Below are 18,651 nucleotides of genomic sequence, written 5' to 3'. Positions count from 1 at the left end.
TTATGGATACACAACCAAAGTTGCATATAAACACTGAATGAGGCTTTTTTCCATCAGTTTTCTTCCTCATCTTCTGAAGGTGCTGTCTCCTTGCTGGGCACAGTTCCACTGGTGCCACTTACTCTCCAGTGTCTCACTCAATTGGCCATTCTGCGTGTGTGGGCTGGCAGATTATTTTACCAATGGAGGGTTTCACAGCTGAGCCCAACCTGTCCTTATCTGATTGCCACACACATGCACTCTCTAATAGGGATCACTAGATAGTGGTCAGGTCTTATAACCTGCCTGATTTCCCTCTCCCTAACCCAAGGACACTGATAGCAATTGTAACGCCCTTACTGCCACCCTGGATGAGATCAGCTAATTCAACAAGACGAGGGAATCAACCTGATCTGTACGGCTCAGTCACATGCTAGGCAGCATATTTACCCCCAGAGCCATCGGGCAGCTGCCATTACCAATTATTATAACAGAACTTGACCAATTTACTTTATTTTTGAAAGTAGCTAGTGAGGAGAAACTTTCACCCTGTAGCTCTGGCTTTGATCCAGACACCAGTATCCGTTATGGAAGGACAGTGTCTTGAGCCACTGCATAATTTTATTCTTGTTATTTTGCATTCTCACCTGGCCACAAACCGTATTCCTCTCTATCTTCTCTTGTCAGTAGATTTGTGCAAATGCCTTCTCCATGGAGCATGCAGGTGCTGGGTTTCACAGCCGCAGTCACTGCTTGCAGAGCAGTCTGGCGGACGAGGTTTCTATGCTTCACGCAGACTTCAACGAGGACTGCGAATCAACGGTGTTGCGATCTGACGAGGAACCAGAGGAGGATGAGTCCTGCAGGAGTAAAGGAAAAAGCAGGTAAGATGTAACTGAACTGACACTCACTTTACATCTGTGTTAGAATTTGGGTGTTCTTGCATATAAGTTATTCTTAAAATCATAGAGTTCACAGCATTGAATGTCGCGTTCACAGATTTATTAAGCATACAATAATAAAACATGCACTTAACAGCAATACTTACGACAAAACCGTGCAAGTTTTAGCTGGGAAATTCAAAACACGTTGCAGTTCCGAGCTCTGTGTACTTGGTTGGCCAAACCTTTGAATTCCAAAGTGTCTGTTCTAACACCCACTCTTTATACCTTTTTTCAACCTTGCTACGTGACAATTCACATGTTTCTGCCCATGTTCCTTATCAATAACTTTAGTTTTAACGAGTTCTCTTCCCAGTACAACTCCCTAACTTTGGTATAGTTTCATCCTAGTTGATCTGTCAATCAAATCATTGGGTTGAAGACAGTTACAGAGAAATTAATAAAGACTCCCTACAGGCAATGTTTTCACTTGTCTGCATTGCTTACGCAGATGTGGCCTTGTAGGAGTTAACAGTCCCTAGAATATATTTCCACCCCACGGTTGAATGTTGTGCTTTGGGAATCAATTTGAACTATAACATCTTGAATTGATGGTCAAAACATATAGTCTTGCCCATCAGCTATGAGACATGTACCGCCCCATCATATCTTCATCGGCCTGGCATGACACTTAACCATCGTAAAGATATCGCACATCTCCTGCTTCCCTGTGAAGCTGAGGATATACAGAGTGGGGCTGCCATGCTGTCTTTATCTTTTAAAGCTTGAGTGAACTAAGAAAGCTTGTCTGTCTGCTGCTGAATTTCTTATCAACTAAAGGTCTCTGACTGTCTCTGCCTAGAATTTCTTTTAATTAGGTTTACTGTCCAAACTGACTGTTGCCCTTCATTGCATTCTATATTAAACAAACATTTATCCAAAATAAAGCACGCCTGTGTTATGATTACACTTCCATTCTTCTAACAGAAACTTACTTAACAGGCAAAAGCTAAAAGTTAACATAAAGAAATTAATATAAAGTGAAATCAATAGCAGTACCATACTAGCAGTCTGATTAACCCTTGTAGGGAAGTAGAGGCTGAATGTCTTTGTGTTGTCCTGTGTAATATTCTGCTGAGAAATGGAAACCTTTTAAAAAATTTTGTATTGCTCTGATGCCCTGAGATTAATTCTTTGTCTCTTGACAGACACCAGATTAATCGGACCTGGACAAAAAGAGACGTTCCTGGACTGATCAGCACAGTGAAAAGCAGAAGCAGTCTCATCCAGCTGCAAGACAGCGATTCGAGCAGTGCACAGAGTGAAATAATGAAACGTACGCAGCCTCGTGTGGTCTGGTTACTAACATGGAACCAGGACAGCATTCAGAATGTTTAACTCAGGGAAAATCCACTGCCCTTTGTACTTACTCTTTAATTTCAAATTATCTTCCCTCCTTTCCTGAAGGCGGTGACTCTCGCCATGGTACAGGTTTCACAGTTGCAAATTGCCCTCTGATACCTCGCCCAAGTGGCCGTGCATCAGGTATTAGCATAGACAATAAGCAAGCAAGATTGTGGAGATCATTAAAGCCAAGTCAGCTTGAGTGTGGAAAGACTATTTCCATACTCAATCCCTTGATTGGGCCACATTCCCTCTTCAATTTATTTTTTTCCATTCACTCATTAGGTCGCCCTGTGTCATATGCCATCCGCATCCAAGTGTTTGGCCTCCTCCCCAGACCTCTACTGATCCTGACTTGACACTGGTTGTTGGGAGGAGTGTGAGTGCATCCTGTAATGACCATCGCTTTAATTGTGCCCTCTCTACAGAGAAGCACTTCACCTCAGTTTAGTGCCTCGACACAGTGATGCAAGATCTTAATGGGGGGTGGGAGACCATAGGGATGGACCCACACCCCAGTGGTCATGGTCCATATCTCACTACTGCAGCTCATTACTCTGCCTCCCTATTTTTGAGTGACAGATGATCCAGAGTACTTGGGCTTCTCTGACAGTTTCACCATGAAACTATCAGATCCCACTGTCCTGCCTCCATGATTTACCAAGACAACTAAACCAGGGTAGACCCAGCCCATTCCAGGGCAGACCCGCCCCCACCCCCAAAAATGAAATATAACTCAGGCTTTTTATTTATACAAACTTCCTTCAAACAAGGGTAGATAGGAATCACTTGAAAATAGACACAGTTATATAAAAGACCTATTGAATGGCAGCCCTTTAAAAAGTTGGTTGTTAGCTATTTTGCTCAGCATTTTTCATCGCTCAAACTTGAAGAATTTAAATGTTTCATGTTTTGCAGCTCCACGCGGGAGGACAGACCAGAATGGGGCCCACTCTTCGCCATTCTCGGATGAATTCAGGGAAAGTTCACCTGTGTACCATCCCACGCTGAAGAACTCTGAGTGGAGGCTCGTCCAAGCACAGCACAAAATGCGGGAACTGGCCATCAACATCCGCATGAAGGAAGAATTGATCAAAGAACTCATCAAAACAGGTACCAGGGGTAAATAGATTTAGATAAATGCTTATTGCGTTGACCTTTTCTAACGGTCACCAAAATACAGGTGAGGTAATTAGTCAGCTTCAAAATTCAATTGTTGTTCTTTTTGAACATTGAAGTAGCATTACATGAAGAAAGATAGTAAGGAGTGATGTCTTTCTAGGAGGAGTGCAATAATAGATCTAACACTGTAATAAATAAACTTACATCTATATCTGTAATATATTAAAAGTCTTAGGCCTGTACCAACTTCCTGTCTGCACCACTTGACTTACTGTTGTCACTTTTCTGTCACACGTTTTGTGTCAGCATTTTCCATTATAAATTCCTATGTCCACATTAATAATGGAGAATGTCTAAGTAAACTTGTCACTCTACGCAGTCTGGCAAATGGATTACCACATTGTCTCGATGCATTTTGATTTTTTTTTGTTGCCATTTTTAACAACTTTTGTAACTGAAATTTCTAAAGTCCAAAAATAAGGATTACATATTTCACAATACCATGATTAAATTTATCAATTGAATTCTCCTTTGTAGCTTTAATGCCTTCATTAAATACGGAAAATTTGAAAAATGTATGAAACATCTCTTATAATTGCAGCAAATTCCTTAAATAAAATAAATGAGATAGTAAGATTGTAGCAGGATATACAGCAAGTAGTTAACTGCTTTGTACTGTTAGTAATCCCATATATTTTCAGCTAAACCTGGTTTGTATTTGGATGGCTAGGGAGAGACGCCCAGGCAATGAACAAGCAGTACTGTCTGAAGATTCAAGAGCTGGAGCAGGAGGCGGAACAGGCGAGGGTGGAGCTGACAGAGGCTCAGAAACAGCTCCAGGACCTTGAGGAGAAAGAATCCAGGGACCCTGTGGAAAGGACCAAGCTCCAGGAGTACCATAAAAAAATCATTGCAGCACAGAGCAAAGTGCAGGTGCGTGAGGTGATGTGGCTGGTAGCATTACTGCCTCCAGATTACATGGTGAAGGTGCAGTGAACAACAGTAAATAAGAGCTCTGCTGGACCTAGGTGAAAAATATTGCAGTGTCATTGGTCCATTCTTTCAAAGTAAAAGTGTACGATATTTTAGTATGGCGATCTGGTATTTATCTTTGAATAGCGATCTGGTATTTCTCTTTGAATGGCCAGCTGGTATTTATTTTAGAATAGTGATCCAGTATTTATTTTAGAATGGCGATCCAGTATTTATTTTAGAATGACAATGTTATTTGTTTTTGTTGCAGAATGGTAGACTGTCTCTTTCTGTTGTTACTTGTGCCCCAATTTACTTGTATATCGCAAGGGAGTACAAATAGTGCTATTGATTGGAAAATTCCCACTTTTGTCTCATTGCAGCAGACTAATAAGTTTGATTCTAGGGACTAATACACTGGATTATTGAATGCGCAGCTCCCAGATTCAGTGGGGAATCACACGATGGCTCACTCATGAATAATGACCACTTGGGTAAGATACCAGAAGGTGATTAGCACTGTGGAACTATAGCGCCTTCAGAGAGAGAGGGGAAAGAATATTTTCCTTCAGAGTTGAGGATGTGTGTGCAAATTCTTTCTTGCTTTTTTGCCCTCACCTACAGTAAGGTTTCATCCAGTTTTGTTTCCTGCTGCATTGGGGAAATGATGGCCGATTTTTCTTTTCATTGTAAGACTTGACTATCAGCTGCTGCTATTCTTCACATTACTCCCACTTCCAGGCCCTAAGACAGAAGAAGCGGGATACAGAGCGGCTGGTATCACTGTCATCGCAGAGCGAGCGGCGGATCCATGAGATGGAGAGAAATGTCCAGCTGATGAAGCAACAACAGGCATTGGTGCAGAAAAAACTGAAAGAGGAAATGGATCAGAAAAGGCGACTCGAGACAGAGATGCAGAAAGGAAAACATCGAGTGAAGGTACAGCATGTTGGGGTTCCACGGAGGTTGAATGAATTGTCCTGTCTTACATTTCAGAATTCATTCTGTTTTCTGTGAAAAGTGCAACCTTTCCTCTATTTGAAAACAAGCAGTTGCACTGAGATTGCAATGGGACACAAACTTGTCGTAATTTAAGTTGTAATTATATCCAATTCATCCCTCACTAAAGTACACAAAAGTGTGGTTTTTACATTTGCAGGTTTAGAAATTTCTGAAGGGAGGTATGAGCATGAAGGAAGCAACATTTATTTCACAGGGAAGTCTGAAGGTATGCCTTCTCATCTTCCACTGGTAAATTTGATTTTTGACTAGTGCATTTTCCAGTATTTTGGAGTCTTGTGACCAAAGTACTTGGGAATAGTGGGGGGAGTGTGTGTCTCAAAACAGAATCTTATTTGCCAGTCTCAGTAGCCTGCTCCAAGTCAGTAGTTCCTGATAGTGTTCTCAAGGACAATTGTTAGTCCCCATCTCTCCTAGAGCAGCAGTCAAACACTGCGATTGGCACGTCTGTATCATCTCCCTGATTTGTACATTTTACATCACTCTTTCCAGTATATTTTAACATTAGTTTCTGCTGCATATCTCTCCCCTGATACTCATTACATTAGTTTGTGTCTCCAGTACAGTTTGCATGACTAACTGCTACAGCATATCTCCCTTGAATGTTTGAAGTTCTTACACATCACCAAATACCATTTTGCCACAAGTCAGCACAGCAGCGACCTGATTGCACAGCTATTCATGCAAACAAGTTCCACTTATGTGCAGAAGAGATTCAGACAGCAATCTAGGCCTACTTCAGGATGATGGTGAGGCAATGCAGGAAGTTTAAATCCCAAACTGATTTTGATTTAACAAATGCTGACAAGCACAAACACACACACACACAAGAACTACTAAGTGTGAGCATGAAATGCTGATGTCTGGTAGTGGGAAAACAAATTAAGCTCATTCCAGATTTCCTTTATCCTATGACTCCTTTAAATTTGCAAATTTTGCTCTGTACTCAGGAGGTGTTTGCTAAAAGCAGAATACTGTATTCTGAACAGTGATCATGCGCCCCTTTCGGGAGAGGTTAATCCCCACACAGGATACATTTTTACCTGTTGCTGTGACTGCTGACGTTCTTTGATCTGTTGACTCGAGTATAGGAGGGGCATTTAGTGCAGGAAAAGTGTCCTGTGACTCAACTCAGTTTCACTGTGCACCCGAGATGAAATAATATCTGAAAATTTCCGAAATGGTTTCCGGTAGGGCTCCCTCAAAGGATCTTTTCAAAGCTGGAAATGCTTTTGATAAAACTCCTGATGGCAGTCACACCATTTGGAATTTCAAGAAATGAATTGAAGCGAGTGGTGCGCATTGTGCCCACCATGCTAAATTCAGAGGCTTGTCAGTTCTGAGGATGCTGTTAGTTTAAAACAGATGGCTGTTTAATTAAGATGACCAGAAACAGATAGTAGGTTCTCATGAAACCATGTTACTGTCCTCTACCTGGTTCAGTCCTTCTCTCTTGTCACATTAAGGCAAGGTTTTCAAGGTGTGTTTGGTTTAACAGTTGTCACTCCAGTTTAGAACATCAGAAAATAAACCAGGGTTCAGGATGCTGAATAATGTATTTTATTTGGATGTGATGTTAATCCAATGTCCTGTCTGCATATTCAGGTGGACATAAAAGATCCCATTGGCATTATCTAAGGAAGAGTAGGTAGTTCTCCCGATGTCCTGATCAATATTCCTATACTCAACCAACACCACCAAAAACAGAGTAACTGATCATTCATCTCAATTGCTGATCCTCGGTTCTTGATGTGTGCAAATTGTCTGCCACATTTGTCTATACAACAGTAACTGTACTGCAGAGATAAGTCATTGGATGTGAAGTGCTTTGGGACGTCCTGAGAACGTGATAAAGTGCTATAGAAGTGCAAGTTTTTTCTTATTGACTGTAGATATTTTTTTATGAGGGCTGTGCACAGCACAAAACACACAGAAAAATATCGGTTGATAATTTTTTTCCAGTGTTCTCCACTCTTGTACTGAAGATGCTCACTCTTGCTGGGGTTCCATGGGTACTGGCTGCCTTCCTGTACCTCACCCAAGTAACCATTCTTAATGTGGGAGTCTAAATAGTGAGTGTTGGTAAACTGTTGAACCATGGAGGCCATTACAGTCATGTTCAATCCTTTGCTCAGTCAGCACCAACTTGTGCAGTCTCGAGCAGGGGAACATGAGATAGTGATCAGGAAGAGGAACCCAGCCTGATTTTTTTTTCCCCCTCCCTAACCCAGGGAATTCTAGGCTAACTTTAGCACCCCATTTGCTGGCCTGACTGAGATCAGCTAACTCAGCACAAACCAGGGATTGGATTTGTGATTTTCCAGGTCCAAATGGCTCAGTACCATTGAAAGATAGTGCATCCACCCAATAGGCCACCAGTGGCGGGGGGGGGGGGGGCATGACTCAGTTGTAATCCTTTGAACACAAAGCAGCAGACTTTTTAAAAAAGTTCGTTAATGAAAAGCTCATGTTCTGAAAGCAATTTGGTTTTCTGTTTTTTTAGTTCACCTCTCGTTGCATGTTTGGCTTTGTAGATGTTGGGTTATAACAACCACTTGCATTTATATTGCACCTTTTTAATGAAGAAAATATCCAAAGACGCTTTACAGAGTGGGGGAGACAAATAAGTAGATAGAAAGAATGAATGGGAGAGATTAAGAAGCATAACCAAAACGTTGATTCAAAGGATGGGTTTTGAGAAGGTGTTTAAAGGTGGCTAGAGAAGTGGAGAGGCAGAGGAGTTTAGGTAGGAAGTTCCAAAGGATGTTATCATTAACTGCTGAAGGCTCTGCCACCACTGTCGGGGTGAAGTGAGAAGGGATGCACAAAAGGCCAGAGTCGGAAGACCAAGGGCTGTGGAAGAGGAGGAAGCTGCAGAGACAGGTTTGGGTAAAGCAGTGTGGGAGTATGAAGATGATGATGAGGATTTTAAATGTAATGTGTTGAGGGGACAGAGCCAGCAATAACAAGATGATGGATGATCGGAACTTGCTGTGGATATGGAAATTCCCAGTGGATTATAAACGCCCCAAAGGATAATGAAATGTTAAGCTTTCCTCCTTCTGTGTGCAGGAGCTTGAAATAAAACACGAGCAGCAGCAAAAGATTCTTAAAATTAAAACAGAAGAGATCGCAGCCTTCCATAGGAAGAGGAGGAGTGGCAGCAATGGGTCCGTTATCAGCCTCGAAGAGCAGCAGGTAAAGTGGTACTGGCCAAGAACAGCTCAGTAGTTTGCCCCTGAATACAATGTATTGTGAGTTCTGATTGGAGCAGCTCAACGTTACCAAAGGAGTTTATTTTATACTGTGAAGATTCCTTCTGATGTTTCTTTCCCTGGTCCTCCTGTCCTGAATATGGTGACCCATACTGAGTACAGTCTGAGCAGGTCCAGTGTCCCGCACCTGAACGAGCATTCCATTGAATATATATTTTAACAGCAATAGACGAGTCTGTTTTAGTATTTAGCAGTTGCCTTCTTCACAACAAGTTTTACTGATGTGTAATTATTAATTCCACGCAACCTACTCAGCAAGTTACCATTGAGCTAATTGAAAAAGAAATTCAGTGTCTGATGAAGAGGTATTCTGCTTATAAAATTAGGTAAAACTTAACAAAGCCTAGGAAACTGCACCGCCCAGTGTTGGACTGAGCCATAAGAACCAGAACGGTCCCAGGTTCTGTCTCCTGCCTGTGCTGCATTATCTGATCTCAGCCGGGGCAGTTTTACGGGTGCTCCGATTGGCCTCAGCGTTCAAGGCCAGGGTTTCGACTTCTGATTGCTATCCAGTGATGCTTGCTGGAAAGTGCATGTGTGCAGACATTGGGTGAGGACAAGGTCAGGCTCAGCTGTACTGCCCCTGCTCCTGCCAGGCACATAACCTGCTGATACTCACAGTCAGTTGTGAATAGCCAGTTGGTGAAACTGATGAAGGGCTGTTTGTGCCCATGGGACTATACCCCATCAAGAGTAGCATCTTGAGGACAGAAGGGTAAAAAAAAATCTAACACAGCCTAATAAGTCCTCATTTCTGGGCCGATAGGCACAGCAGAGCCCTGAAAATCCATAAAATCCGCCAATGACCTCACTGCAGTATCCAAGATTGGGGGATGTTCCACCTTTTGCATAAAACTGGTGGACACCCATGCCACTATGGGCACTTGAGCACCTGCCAAAGGTGGTGGAGGGGTGGGGGGGCGGGGGGGGCGGCGTGCGCAGGTATTGTGTTGTGTAGCTGCTGAAGCTCGAGGACAAGTATTGCAGTGCCGAGCAGATACTTCTGACTGTGTGTGCATGCTGACGCCACTGGCATGAGAAATATTTTTGGGGACACTTCAAGTCACCCACAAAGATGGCAGCATTTCACCCACAGAGATGGGGATCGAGACCTGGACCAGCAGATGGGCCCCACAGCCATCGCAATTGAGGTTGATATGCCTTACCTCCCCCAGCATATCACAGCCCATGTCACGTGAGAGGCCATGTTTTGATGGGCGGAGGTTCCACTCCAAAGAAGGCCATGTGGCTACCCACACCAGAGGCTAAGACCCAATGTGTCCGGGTCCTGGCGAAATTGTGGGAGTTGCTGGAAGGTTCATGGATTTTTGGGACTCTTGAATTTAATGAGAGAAAATCTCCCTTTTGAGCCCTTGCTCTGAAATGAACATTGACCATCTAATTTGTTTGTAGAAAATTGAAGAGCAGAAAAGATGGTTGGACACGGAAATTGAGAAGGTACTGGAACAACGAAAGGCGCTGGATGACTTGGAAGAGGAGCTGAACAAACGAGAGACCATTGTAGACAAGAAAGAAGCCTTGCTGCAGGAGAAGAATGGTCTGGAGAGCAAGAGGCTGCGGTCCAGTCAGGTGAGAAGCTGTGATTCTATCAGGTGAGAGATTGAGAGGGAGCGATTCAGTCAGGTGAAAGAATGAGAGGCCAAGATCCTATTTGGTGAAAGAACATGACAAAATACTTTTAGGTGAGAGAGTTGGAGCTGAGGGCCTATCAGGTATGAGAGTAAGAGGCCACGATTCAAGTGCATTCAAGACTTACAAAGTTTCTTTTGTCCAATCCTCTCCTGAAGGTGCTGACTCTTGTCGGATGTGGCTCTACTAGTGTCGGCAGCCCTTATCTCGTATACACTCTATATGTGAGCCTGGACAATGACTCTTGTCAGGGTATTAAACTGTGATCCTGCCGAGCCTGATCCTGCTCTCACCTCATGCCCACGCATGCACTTCCCAGCAGGGGTTACTGGATAGTGATCAGTAGCAGGAACTCTGGCTGATTTTCTGTTCTGTAGCCCAGGGGTGCTGAGGCCAGTTGTAGCACCCAAACTGCTATCCAGCTGAGATCAGCTCACTCAACACAGACCAGCGATTGGACCTCGTGGCCTGTATGGATCTGGACTACACCCTGACAAATTTAGCTACTAACATCAGGAGATTATAAAGAAAGGAAAGACTTGCTTTTATATAGTGCCTTTCATGAAGCTCAGGACGTTCCAAAGCGCTTTACAGCCAATGAAGTACTTTTGAAATGTACTCATTGTTGTAATGTGGGAACATTAAAGAAAAAGGAAGATTTTTTGACTTTGTTTCAATTCATGTTAAGGCCTCAATATGTTGGTTATATATTTTTTTCCCCCTCTTTAGGCTCTGAGTAATGACATTGTGAGAGTGTCTAGCCGCATTGAATCTCTGGAGAAGGAGCTGTCTAAGAAGAACGGGCAGTTGCGTAGTGGCAGTGCCAATGACCAACAGGAAATCCGCGAGGAGATTTCCAACCTGCGGCACGAGAAGGATCAGCTGATGAAACAGCGGACCGAACTCGATGAGAAACTGCGGATGGGAAACCTGTTGTCCGCAGAGGTGTGGCTCGTCATGAGAGAAACCAATCTGTTCAGTGGAGTATTGTAACATCAAACAGAATTACTCGTATGTTAGAATGGTAGTTCCACTATGTTGGCTAAATATTGTGTTCCTGAAGCCATGTATTTCAGTTGAGTGGACAAAGCCCTTGTTACTCATGAGATGGCTGATGCAGAACTAGTTGCAGCCTATTCACTGCACAGTGGAATTTATATCCCGGTGTAGCTGAGTAACAGCACAGTGGATTGTATATTTGTGCACAGTATCTGACGTACACTCCCCATATAATCATCTGTCTGTCTAGGTTTAATATGTAAAGTTTTGGTATAGCTTGCACTTACTATAAATGTCTCACTTATTTCTTGAAACTCTTTCCCTATCATACTTTGTTCATAATATCCCTATTGTTATAAAGCAGCATATTCTCTATCCCACGTGAGCAATGTCATGGGAGATCCGCTAGTAAGCTAATATAAATTATTATATTTTAAAATTTTACAATCAGTACAAAAATTGAAATGTTAGGTGGACTGATGGCAGAATAATGTGATGTCACATGTAGCGAGATCATGGAAAAGGTGACGTCCCCTCAACAAAGGTCTTATTGGCTCCCTGGTTACTATGGTGCCTGTGTTTACAGGGACCATTTAACTGATGTCTTTGAGCCTCCGGTTCACTGATGGCAGTTTTTTTTTCTGTTTTCCTCCTCCTCCTCTGAAAGTATTGATTTATGTTGGGGTCCCGCAGGTGACTGCTGCCCCCTGGTGCCTCACCTAAGTGGCCAGTCTTAACGTATGAGCCTAAACAGTGAATGTCAGCAGGGCATTCGACTTCTGTTGACTTCATGGCCATTCTGATTCTATCCTCACCAGGATCCCTTGCTGATTTTTCCATCACCCTTGCTCAGGTCTGTCTGGCTCAGTAGCATATCAGGTGGTGCCCATACCAGTTGAGCCTTTCGGAGGCGCTGGTGTATGCTTTTCAGTGGCGTTCAAGAGACATTGTTAGAATTTAAACACTCTACCTGTTCTGCTGTGTGTTTGTACAGAATAATTTTGTATAATTTAAATCTCACAAACATTTCAGCCGGAGCATAAAACTTCGCTGCAGTTACAAACTTCTGTGTAATGCTAATATTTATTTTTTTAATTCAGATTTATGTGTGGGTCCCCCAATTGCTCAGTGGGTAAATGCCCTGCCTGGTTTGGTACTGAGCCAAAAAGACCAGGAAGGCCGTAGGTTCCATCCCTGGTCTGTGCTGAGTCATCTGGTCGCAGTTGGGCCTTGAGCTAGGGAGGAGAAAAATCAGCCACGGTTCCTGCTTCTAAGCGTTCTTTAGTATCTGCTGCTGGAAAGTGCCTTTGTGTGGACATTGAGTGAGGACAGGATCAGACTCCACCGTAATGCCCCCCATAGTCAGATAGCCAAACCGTCTGGGCTCACACACACAGGTAATGAAAGGCAGCTCATGTTCGTCCCTAACCCAGGAAGACTCCGCACCTTCAGAAGAGGGAAGAAAATTGGTGGGAGAAAAAGAGAATTATTCTGCTTGTTTTTGAGGTGGTTGGTGCTGGACAGTGTTCTGAGTGAGTTCTGACCCGTCAGTGTTCTTGTATTGTTGCTCTTCAGGAAGAAAGGGTCCTTTTCCAGCTGGATGAAGCTATTGAGGCACTGGATGCTGCTATCGAGTACAAAAACGAGGCAATCACACATCGGCAGACGGTGCTGCGTGGGTCTGCCAGCATGCTGTCCCAGTGCGAAATGAACCTGATGGCAAAGCTGAGTTATCTCTCAGCTTCCGAAACCAGAGCGCTGCTCTGCAAGTACTTTGACAAGGTAAGGGGCTTATCAGCTTTTAATATGCAGAACTGTTTATTCCCCAGGAGAGTCATGTGCCACTGTGTGTCTTTTCCAGACACAACCATTTTCAGGAGAGGAGCAAGGGAGGACATATGGGGGAGGAAACAATAAAGTCAGCACTGTCTGTACCACTTCTGGCATTGTTAGACCCAGCCTTGGGCTCTGACGCAGATTGTTAGCAGCGTCGCTCGTGCCCTGCAGCTGTGTGACATTTCTTGCACCGCATTGGTCAGGAACAGCAAGCAGCAGTTGGACTGCACTCTTTGTGCCGTGTTCTGAAGCAGTGCCACTGTGTTCCCGCAGGTGGTGACGCTCCGAGAAGAGGAACGCAAGATGCAGCTGGCGTTCATGGAGTTGGAGATGCGCGCGGAGGAGCAGCAGAAGCTCATTTACTGGCTGGAGGCGGCAGTGGAACGCCAGCGACTTGAGACGGATCGTCGCCTCACTCTCCAGCAGAAGGAACACGAGCGGAACCTGCAGCTTCTGCTGCAGCACTGCAGAGGTAGTGACTGACTGCATCCACAGAGGATACACAGCGTTGTACACTGTTGCATATTGTGCCAAGGAGCTCTAAAGCCATATGGGCAGTATCGTTGATGCTGTTGTTTTATACTGCATTCTCTTATTTATTTTATTTTAATAATTATCCTTTATGATGACTGTGTTATGGTGTAGACTCAGATCCATTAAGAGTTGGATTGAGGCCTTTCAACTCATTTCACCCTGGACAGTTTCTCATTTGACAGAAGCACCATCCAACACAGAACTAAGCCATACAGAACCGAGACCCCAGGTTCAACTCCCCATCTGTACTGAGTTAACTGATTTCTGCCAGGCAGTGGTAAGAATGCTTCAATCAACCTCAGTGCCCCTGAGTTAAAGAAGGGAACAATCAGCGAGGGTTCCTTCCCACTCCCGATCACTACACAGAAAAAGTGCATGTGTGTGGATGTCAGTACTGAATTGGGATCATTTGTGAATTCCCCTAGTTGACTATCATGTTAACACTCACTGCCTAGGCTCACACATGAAGGACAGCCACTTAGGGAGGTACCAGAGGTTGGTTAGTATCTACAGAACTGTACCGTAGCCACGAGTGAGAACCTTTTGGAAAGAAGAGGAAGAATTGGAAGAAAGAAAGGTTTCAAATGAAACCATTGCCACCTGGTAGAACAGGCCCAAGACCTTTGTGGAATCATCTTTTTTCTTCTTTTGTCGTCTTTTCACAGGGCAAATGGATGAAGGAATAGCTGGGAGTCAGAGACAGTACGAGGGCTGGATCCAGATGCTGGAAAAGGAGCTGGTTTGGTACAAACGAGCCAACCATGAGCTGAACCTGAAACTGAGAGAACTGTCCAGTTATCTCCTGAATCAACCAGCAGAGCAGAACAAACGTAAGGCACAGAGTTGCAGCATGGGCAGCAGTTACCGAAACTCCAGTTAAACCACAGCTTCCTCACACCCAGTTCTCAATCACAGGAATCATTTTATTTTACCCAGAGTGCAACCAGTGTGTGAAACCCTTTTGGTAAATCAGGTGTTATGTTTGCTAAAGAATGAGTGTGACGGACAGTCTGGCTTCCTCTGTTCTAAATTTTATTTAATTCCTTCTTATTTTCTGAGTACTCATTTTCATATGTTACCTGTCCATGAGTGAATGTTAATGGAAGGTGGGGTAATGCAGGCTGTCCTGAGACACCTATTTTTTTTCTGTCATCTTTCTCATCAATCCCAAGTGTCTGAGTGAGTGAGGTATATTGTACTCCTGTGTACTGCTTTTCCTTTCCAAATCAGACCAATGATGAATTGTATTTAAAGCTTCTGTTTGTTGCTGTTGTTAAATATGAAGAAGAACTTGCATTTATATAGCATCTTCCATATCTTCAGGAAGTCCCATTTTGTTTCACAGCCAATTAATTACTTTTGAAGTGTAGTCATTGTCGGTATGTTGGCAAACACAGCAGCAAAGCAGGGTTCCACAAACAGCAATAAGATAAATGACCAATTACTCAGTGTTGGTGACATTGGTTGAGGGATAAATGTTGGGCAGGATACTGGGAGAACCCACCCTGTTGTTCTTCCAATAGTGCCATGGGATCTTTTACGTCCACCTGAATTGGCAAACATGGTCTCAATTTAACATCTCATCTGAAAGTTGGCATCTCTGACAATGCAGCACTCTCTCATTAACCTAGTTCATGTGCTCAAATTCTGTAGCAAGGCTTGATCCTCCAACCTTCTAATATCCAACTGAGAGTGTTACCACTGAGCCAAGCTGACACTTCAAATTTCAAAAAGGCCCCGGGGTCAGGTCGGCACTTGCTGTCCTTCACATTCTGTTACTGATAGTCACGGTGCTAGAAGGAGGCAACTAATGGAGGTCAGATGATGCCCAGAAAGAGAGAAATCAAATAAGATGAGGACTGTTCACCAGGTCGCCCCTGTGCATCTCTGACCATCCAATGGTGGCCTGCAGGCCTCAGCCTCTCATCCAGAGGACGTATAATGGCCCAGGAGAGAAAGAATGTTTGTGCCCTTAAAATACATCACAGATTGCTTTCATGCTGATCTGGGAGGAAAACTGTGAAATAATGTTGGTTCTGTTCTGTTATAGGTCTTGGAGTTGTTGGAAGAGCTCCACTAACTGTCGATCGAGTGCCTCCACCACCTGGAAGAGAAGAAAGTGGGAATAATATTCCACCAGAACAAGCATCTGTGCCATCAGCCGCTCTGGAACGGATTCCCAAATCCAAAGAAGAGCTCCGAGAACTGGTTCATGCGCCTTTGCCCCCCACTTGGCGAAGGTCATCCCTGCCAACAGAGGATCAGCCCGGGTTGGAAGAACTGAGGCTGCGGGACTCACTGGAGCGTCTGTGTAATAGGGTAGTGCAGCCTGCAGAGGGTGCCATGCACTGGAGTGCTACACCTGGACAGAAATCTCAGAAAACACTCAGACAGGCAAGTCTCAATGCAAACATTTCTTATTTCAATCCTGGGATCATTGATGTCCGGAAAAATCCAGTGGGATAGCTCAACAGTTGGATGTTAAAGAATGCTCATCGTGCCGTGAAGAAAACACAAAGCTTTGAAGGAATGTACTTTTATTCCAAAGTTTTCTATAAAGCAACTAAAATCTAACAAGATAACCTTTTAAAGCAGAATTGTGATGAAGCTTTGGTGTGAAAAAGTAAACTTGTTTCAGTTCACTTTTCTGTTTAAAAAAACACAGAATCTCAAGAATATGAATGAGATTGATGATTATAACAGTGAGGGCGAAACCCGAGGATAGAATCACAGCAAAATGAGGGATCAGAAATACCATCACTGTGAGAGTAAAACCCCTGGCTAGAGACACAATGATCGCGCACAGTGAGAGAACTGCAGAGAGGCATCGTGAGTTCTAGAATCAGGTTTGTTAGCTGTTCTCACAAGGAAGGACCAAAATCAACTGGATTGCCTTTTTTAAAAAAAAGTGTACTTAATTCGCTTGTGTGTGCGTTTTTGTGTCCTGTACTTTGTGTTTGTGTTCCTATGCTTTGTGTGTGTCGGTGGCCTGTGCATTGTCTATATGTTTGTGTTCTTGTATTTTGTGTGCATCAACTTGAAGAACAGTGGGAATTTGTAGCGTTTTTCCACTTTGCTCTTTAAAGCCTAATTTATGCCCAGTATACCCAAATCTGGTGTAGAGATCACCTTGCATTACCTTAAGAGAGTGCCTAATCCCAGTTTTGGAACTGACCATTTTCTTATAGTTATCTGCCAAAAGCTAGTTGTTATCATAAGTTTTACCAGCATTTTGATTGTTCTTATCAGTTATTTTTGGTTATGTGTTTAGGTGACACATTTCAACAGGAAACAAATCATGAGTCTACGTAAAGCAATCATTTTGAAGTGTAGCAGAGTATACAAACACTTTCACTTGGCTGAGCATCAAGCAAGCCAAGCCACTCAATATTCTCCAGAGGAACAGATTTACAACTTGATTTTCTAATGTCTTTCATAATGGCTGTCAAGAAATTCAATTAGGGCTGGTTGGTGCATTGAATTAGACATTCACCTTTTGCCTCTAGGACATGGATTCAATCTAGCCCAGATTGTTAGGATGGAAGTCTCTTCTTCCCACTGACTGTAACGGTTTTTGTGAAATGAATTTAGGTAATTTCAATTCAATTCCTGGTGGGCACAAGTCCACAGACCAAAACTCACCAACTTGGCAATCTCACTCAGAGAGGCCACAGGATGGCTGATGTTGGAAATGGGAAAACACCATACTGTTGCAATCGGGGCACTCTTCTGAGTTTGGGGCTGAGGCACATTGTTTTATTCTGTACCTGACCCAGGAGTGCTTGATGGAACAGTATAGAGCAAACTTTACTCTGCATCTAACTCATGTACCTGACCTGGGAGTGCTAGATGGGACAACATAAAGGCAGCGTTACGTTGCATCTAACCAATGCTTTACATGATCTTGATGCGGCAGTGTGGAGGGAGCTGCGTCTTGATTTTCTTGGCAGCATCGTCCACAGACAATGGGTCAGCTTCCTCGTGTACACTGATGACACCCAGCTCTACTTCTCCACTGCCTCTGTCTTGTCAGACTGGTTGTCCGATATCAGGATAAGTCCCAATTTCCTCCGGTCGAACATTGAGAAGAACAAAGCCATTGTCTTCGGCCCACGCCGCATACTCCATACCCTTGCCACCAATTTCACCTCCCTACTCCGATATTGTCTCAGGCTGAACATATTTGACCCTGAGCTGAGCTTCGGACCCCATAATCCTGAAATAGAAAGTCTCCCATTCACAGAACTAACACCCTTTAGCCTGCAAAGCAAAAAATTCACAAAAAGAAGTATCCTGTGGGGCTGTAGGTGACCTGCTTAATGCAAAGCATCTCTAGTTTGGAAGTCCTGAGGTTGCACATTGCTACCTGGATGCATTTCTGAGCTTGCCTTTAACGTAGCAATCAGGGATTGGGTGGGACTGACGATATCAATTTGATCTCCTGATTACACTGCTGAAACTCTGTTCTAGAGGAGAAAATGGCTACTTGGTGCTGGGCAGTTCTTCGGGCTGGGAAAGAAGCACGGGTTTAGGGGGTGGGAAAGAAGGAAGTCTAGAAGGAAGACCAGCTTTATTTTTGTACAACTTTAAAAACTTTATCTAACTGACAGCCAGGTTAATGGTTTACAAGATTGAACATGTAACCGTTGAATTTCACAATTTTCTTCAAACACTAATGTAAGAACACTACTGAGCAAATAAACAGAGTTCTGCCTTTTGTAAGCATTTTAAAATTGTGTAGTGACTGTTTCTTCTGGTTGTAATGTTTTGTATTTTTTTACTCTTGCTATACAACTGTTGCATTCTTGCTGCTTTGTTTTAAATAGAAAAACCAGTCGTTTCTTGCTGTTTCTAGGGTTCCTGCTTACAGAAAATGAGCCTCCTTGGTTGATATGAAACCAGTGTTGTGTGTAAATTCTCACATTGATACAATACCAGTGTATATTCTCTCACTAGTATAGCACCAGTGATTATTCTCA

At 43.5% G+C, this 18,651-nt stretch overlaps 1 protein-coding gene across 2 annotated transcripts in view; it reads left to right on the top strand.

Annotated features, from left to right (window-relative positions):
• kif7 (kinesin family member 7) overlaps window positions 1-18,405 on the top strand; it is a 32,388-nt gene extending 13,983 nt beyond the window's left edge. For both annotated transcript variants that reach the window (XM_067971403.1, XM_067971404.1), the window contains exons 7-18: window positions 670-863; window positions 2,069-2,196; window positions 3,183-3,377; window positions 4,117-4,319; window positions 5,100-5,297; window positions 8,451-8,576; window positions 10,067-10,243; window positions 11,033-11,248; window positions 12,878-13,084; window positions 13,412-13,610; window positions 14,338-14,502; window positions 15,723-18,405. In XM_067971403.1, the coding sequence (XP_067827504.1) occupies window positions 670-863; window positions 2,069-2,196; window positions 3,183-3,377; window positions 4,117-4,319; window positions 5,100-5,297; window positions 8,451-8,576; window positions 10,067-10,243; window positions 11,033-11,248; window positions 12,878-13,084; window positions 13,412-13,610; window positions 14,338-14,502; window positions 15,723-16,138 (2,424 nt within the window). In that variant the 3' untranslated portion in view covers window positions 16,139-18,405. The remainder of the gene's footprint in view (window positions 1-669; window positions 864-2,068; window positions 2,197-3,182; window positions 3,378-4,116; window positions 4,320-5,099; window positions 5,298-8,450; window positions 8,577-10,066; window positions 10,244-11,032; window positions 11,249-12,877; window positions 13,085-13,411; window positions 13,611-14,337; window positions 14,503-15,722) is intronic.
• The last annotated feature ends 246 nt before the right edge of the window (window positions 18,406-18,651 follow it).

This window comes from Heptranchias perlo, chromosome 34 (genome assembly GCF_035084215.1).
Source record: "Heptranchias perlo isolate sHepPer1 chromosome 34, sHepPer1.hap1, whole genome shotgun sequence".
Classification (NCBI taxonomy): domain Eukaryota; kingdom Metazoa; phylum Chordata; class Chondrichthyes; order Hexanchiformes; family Hexanchidae; genus Heptranchias; species Heptranchias perlo.
Note: the sequence above shows the minus strand (reverse complement) of the source record. Positions and strands in the feature narration are given on the sequence as shown.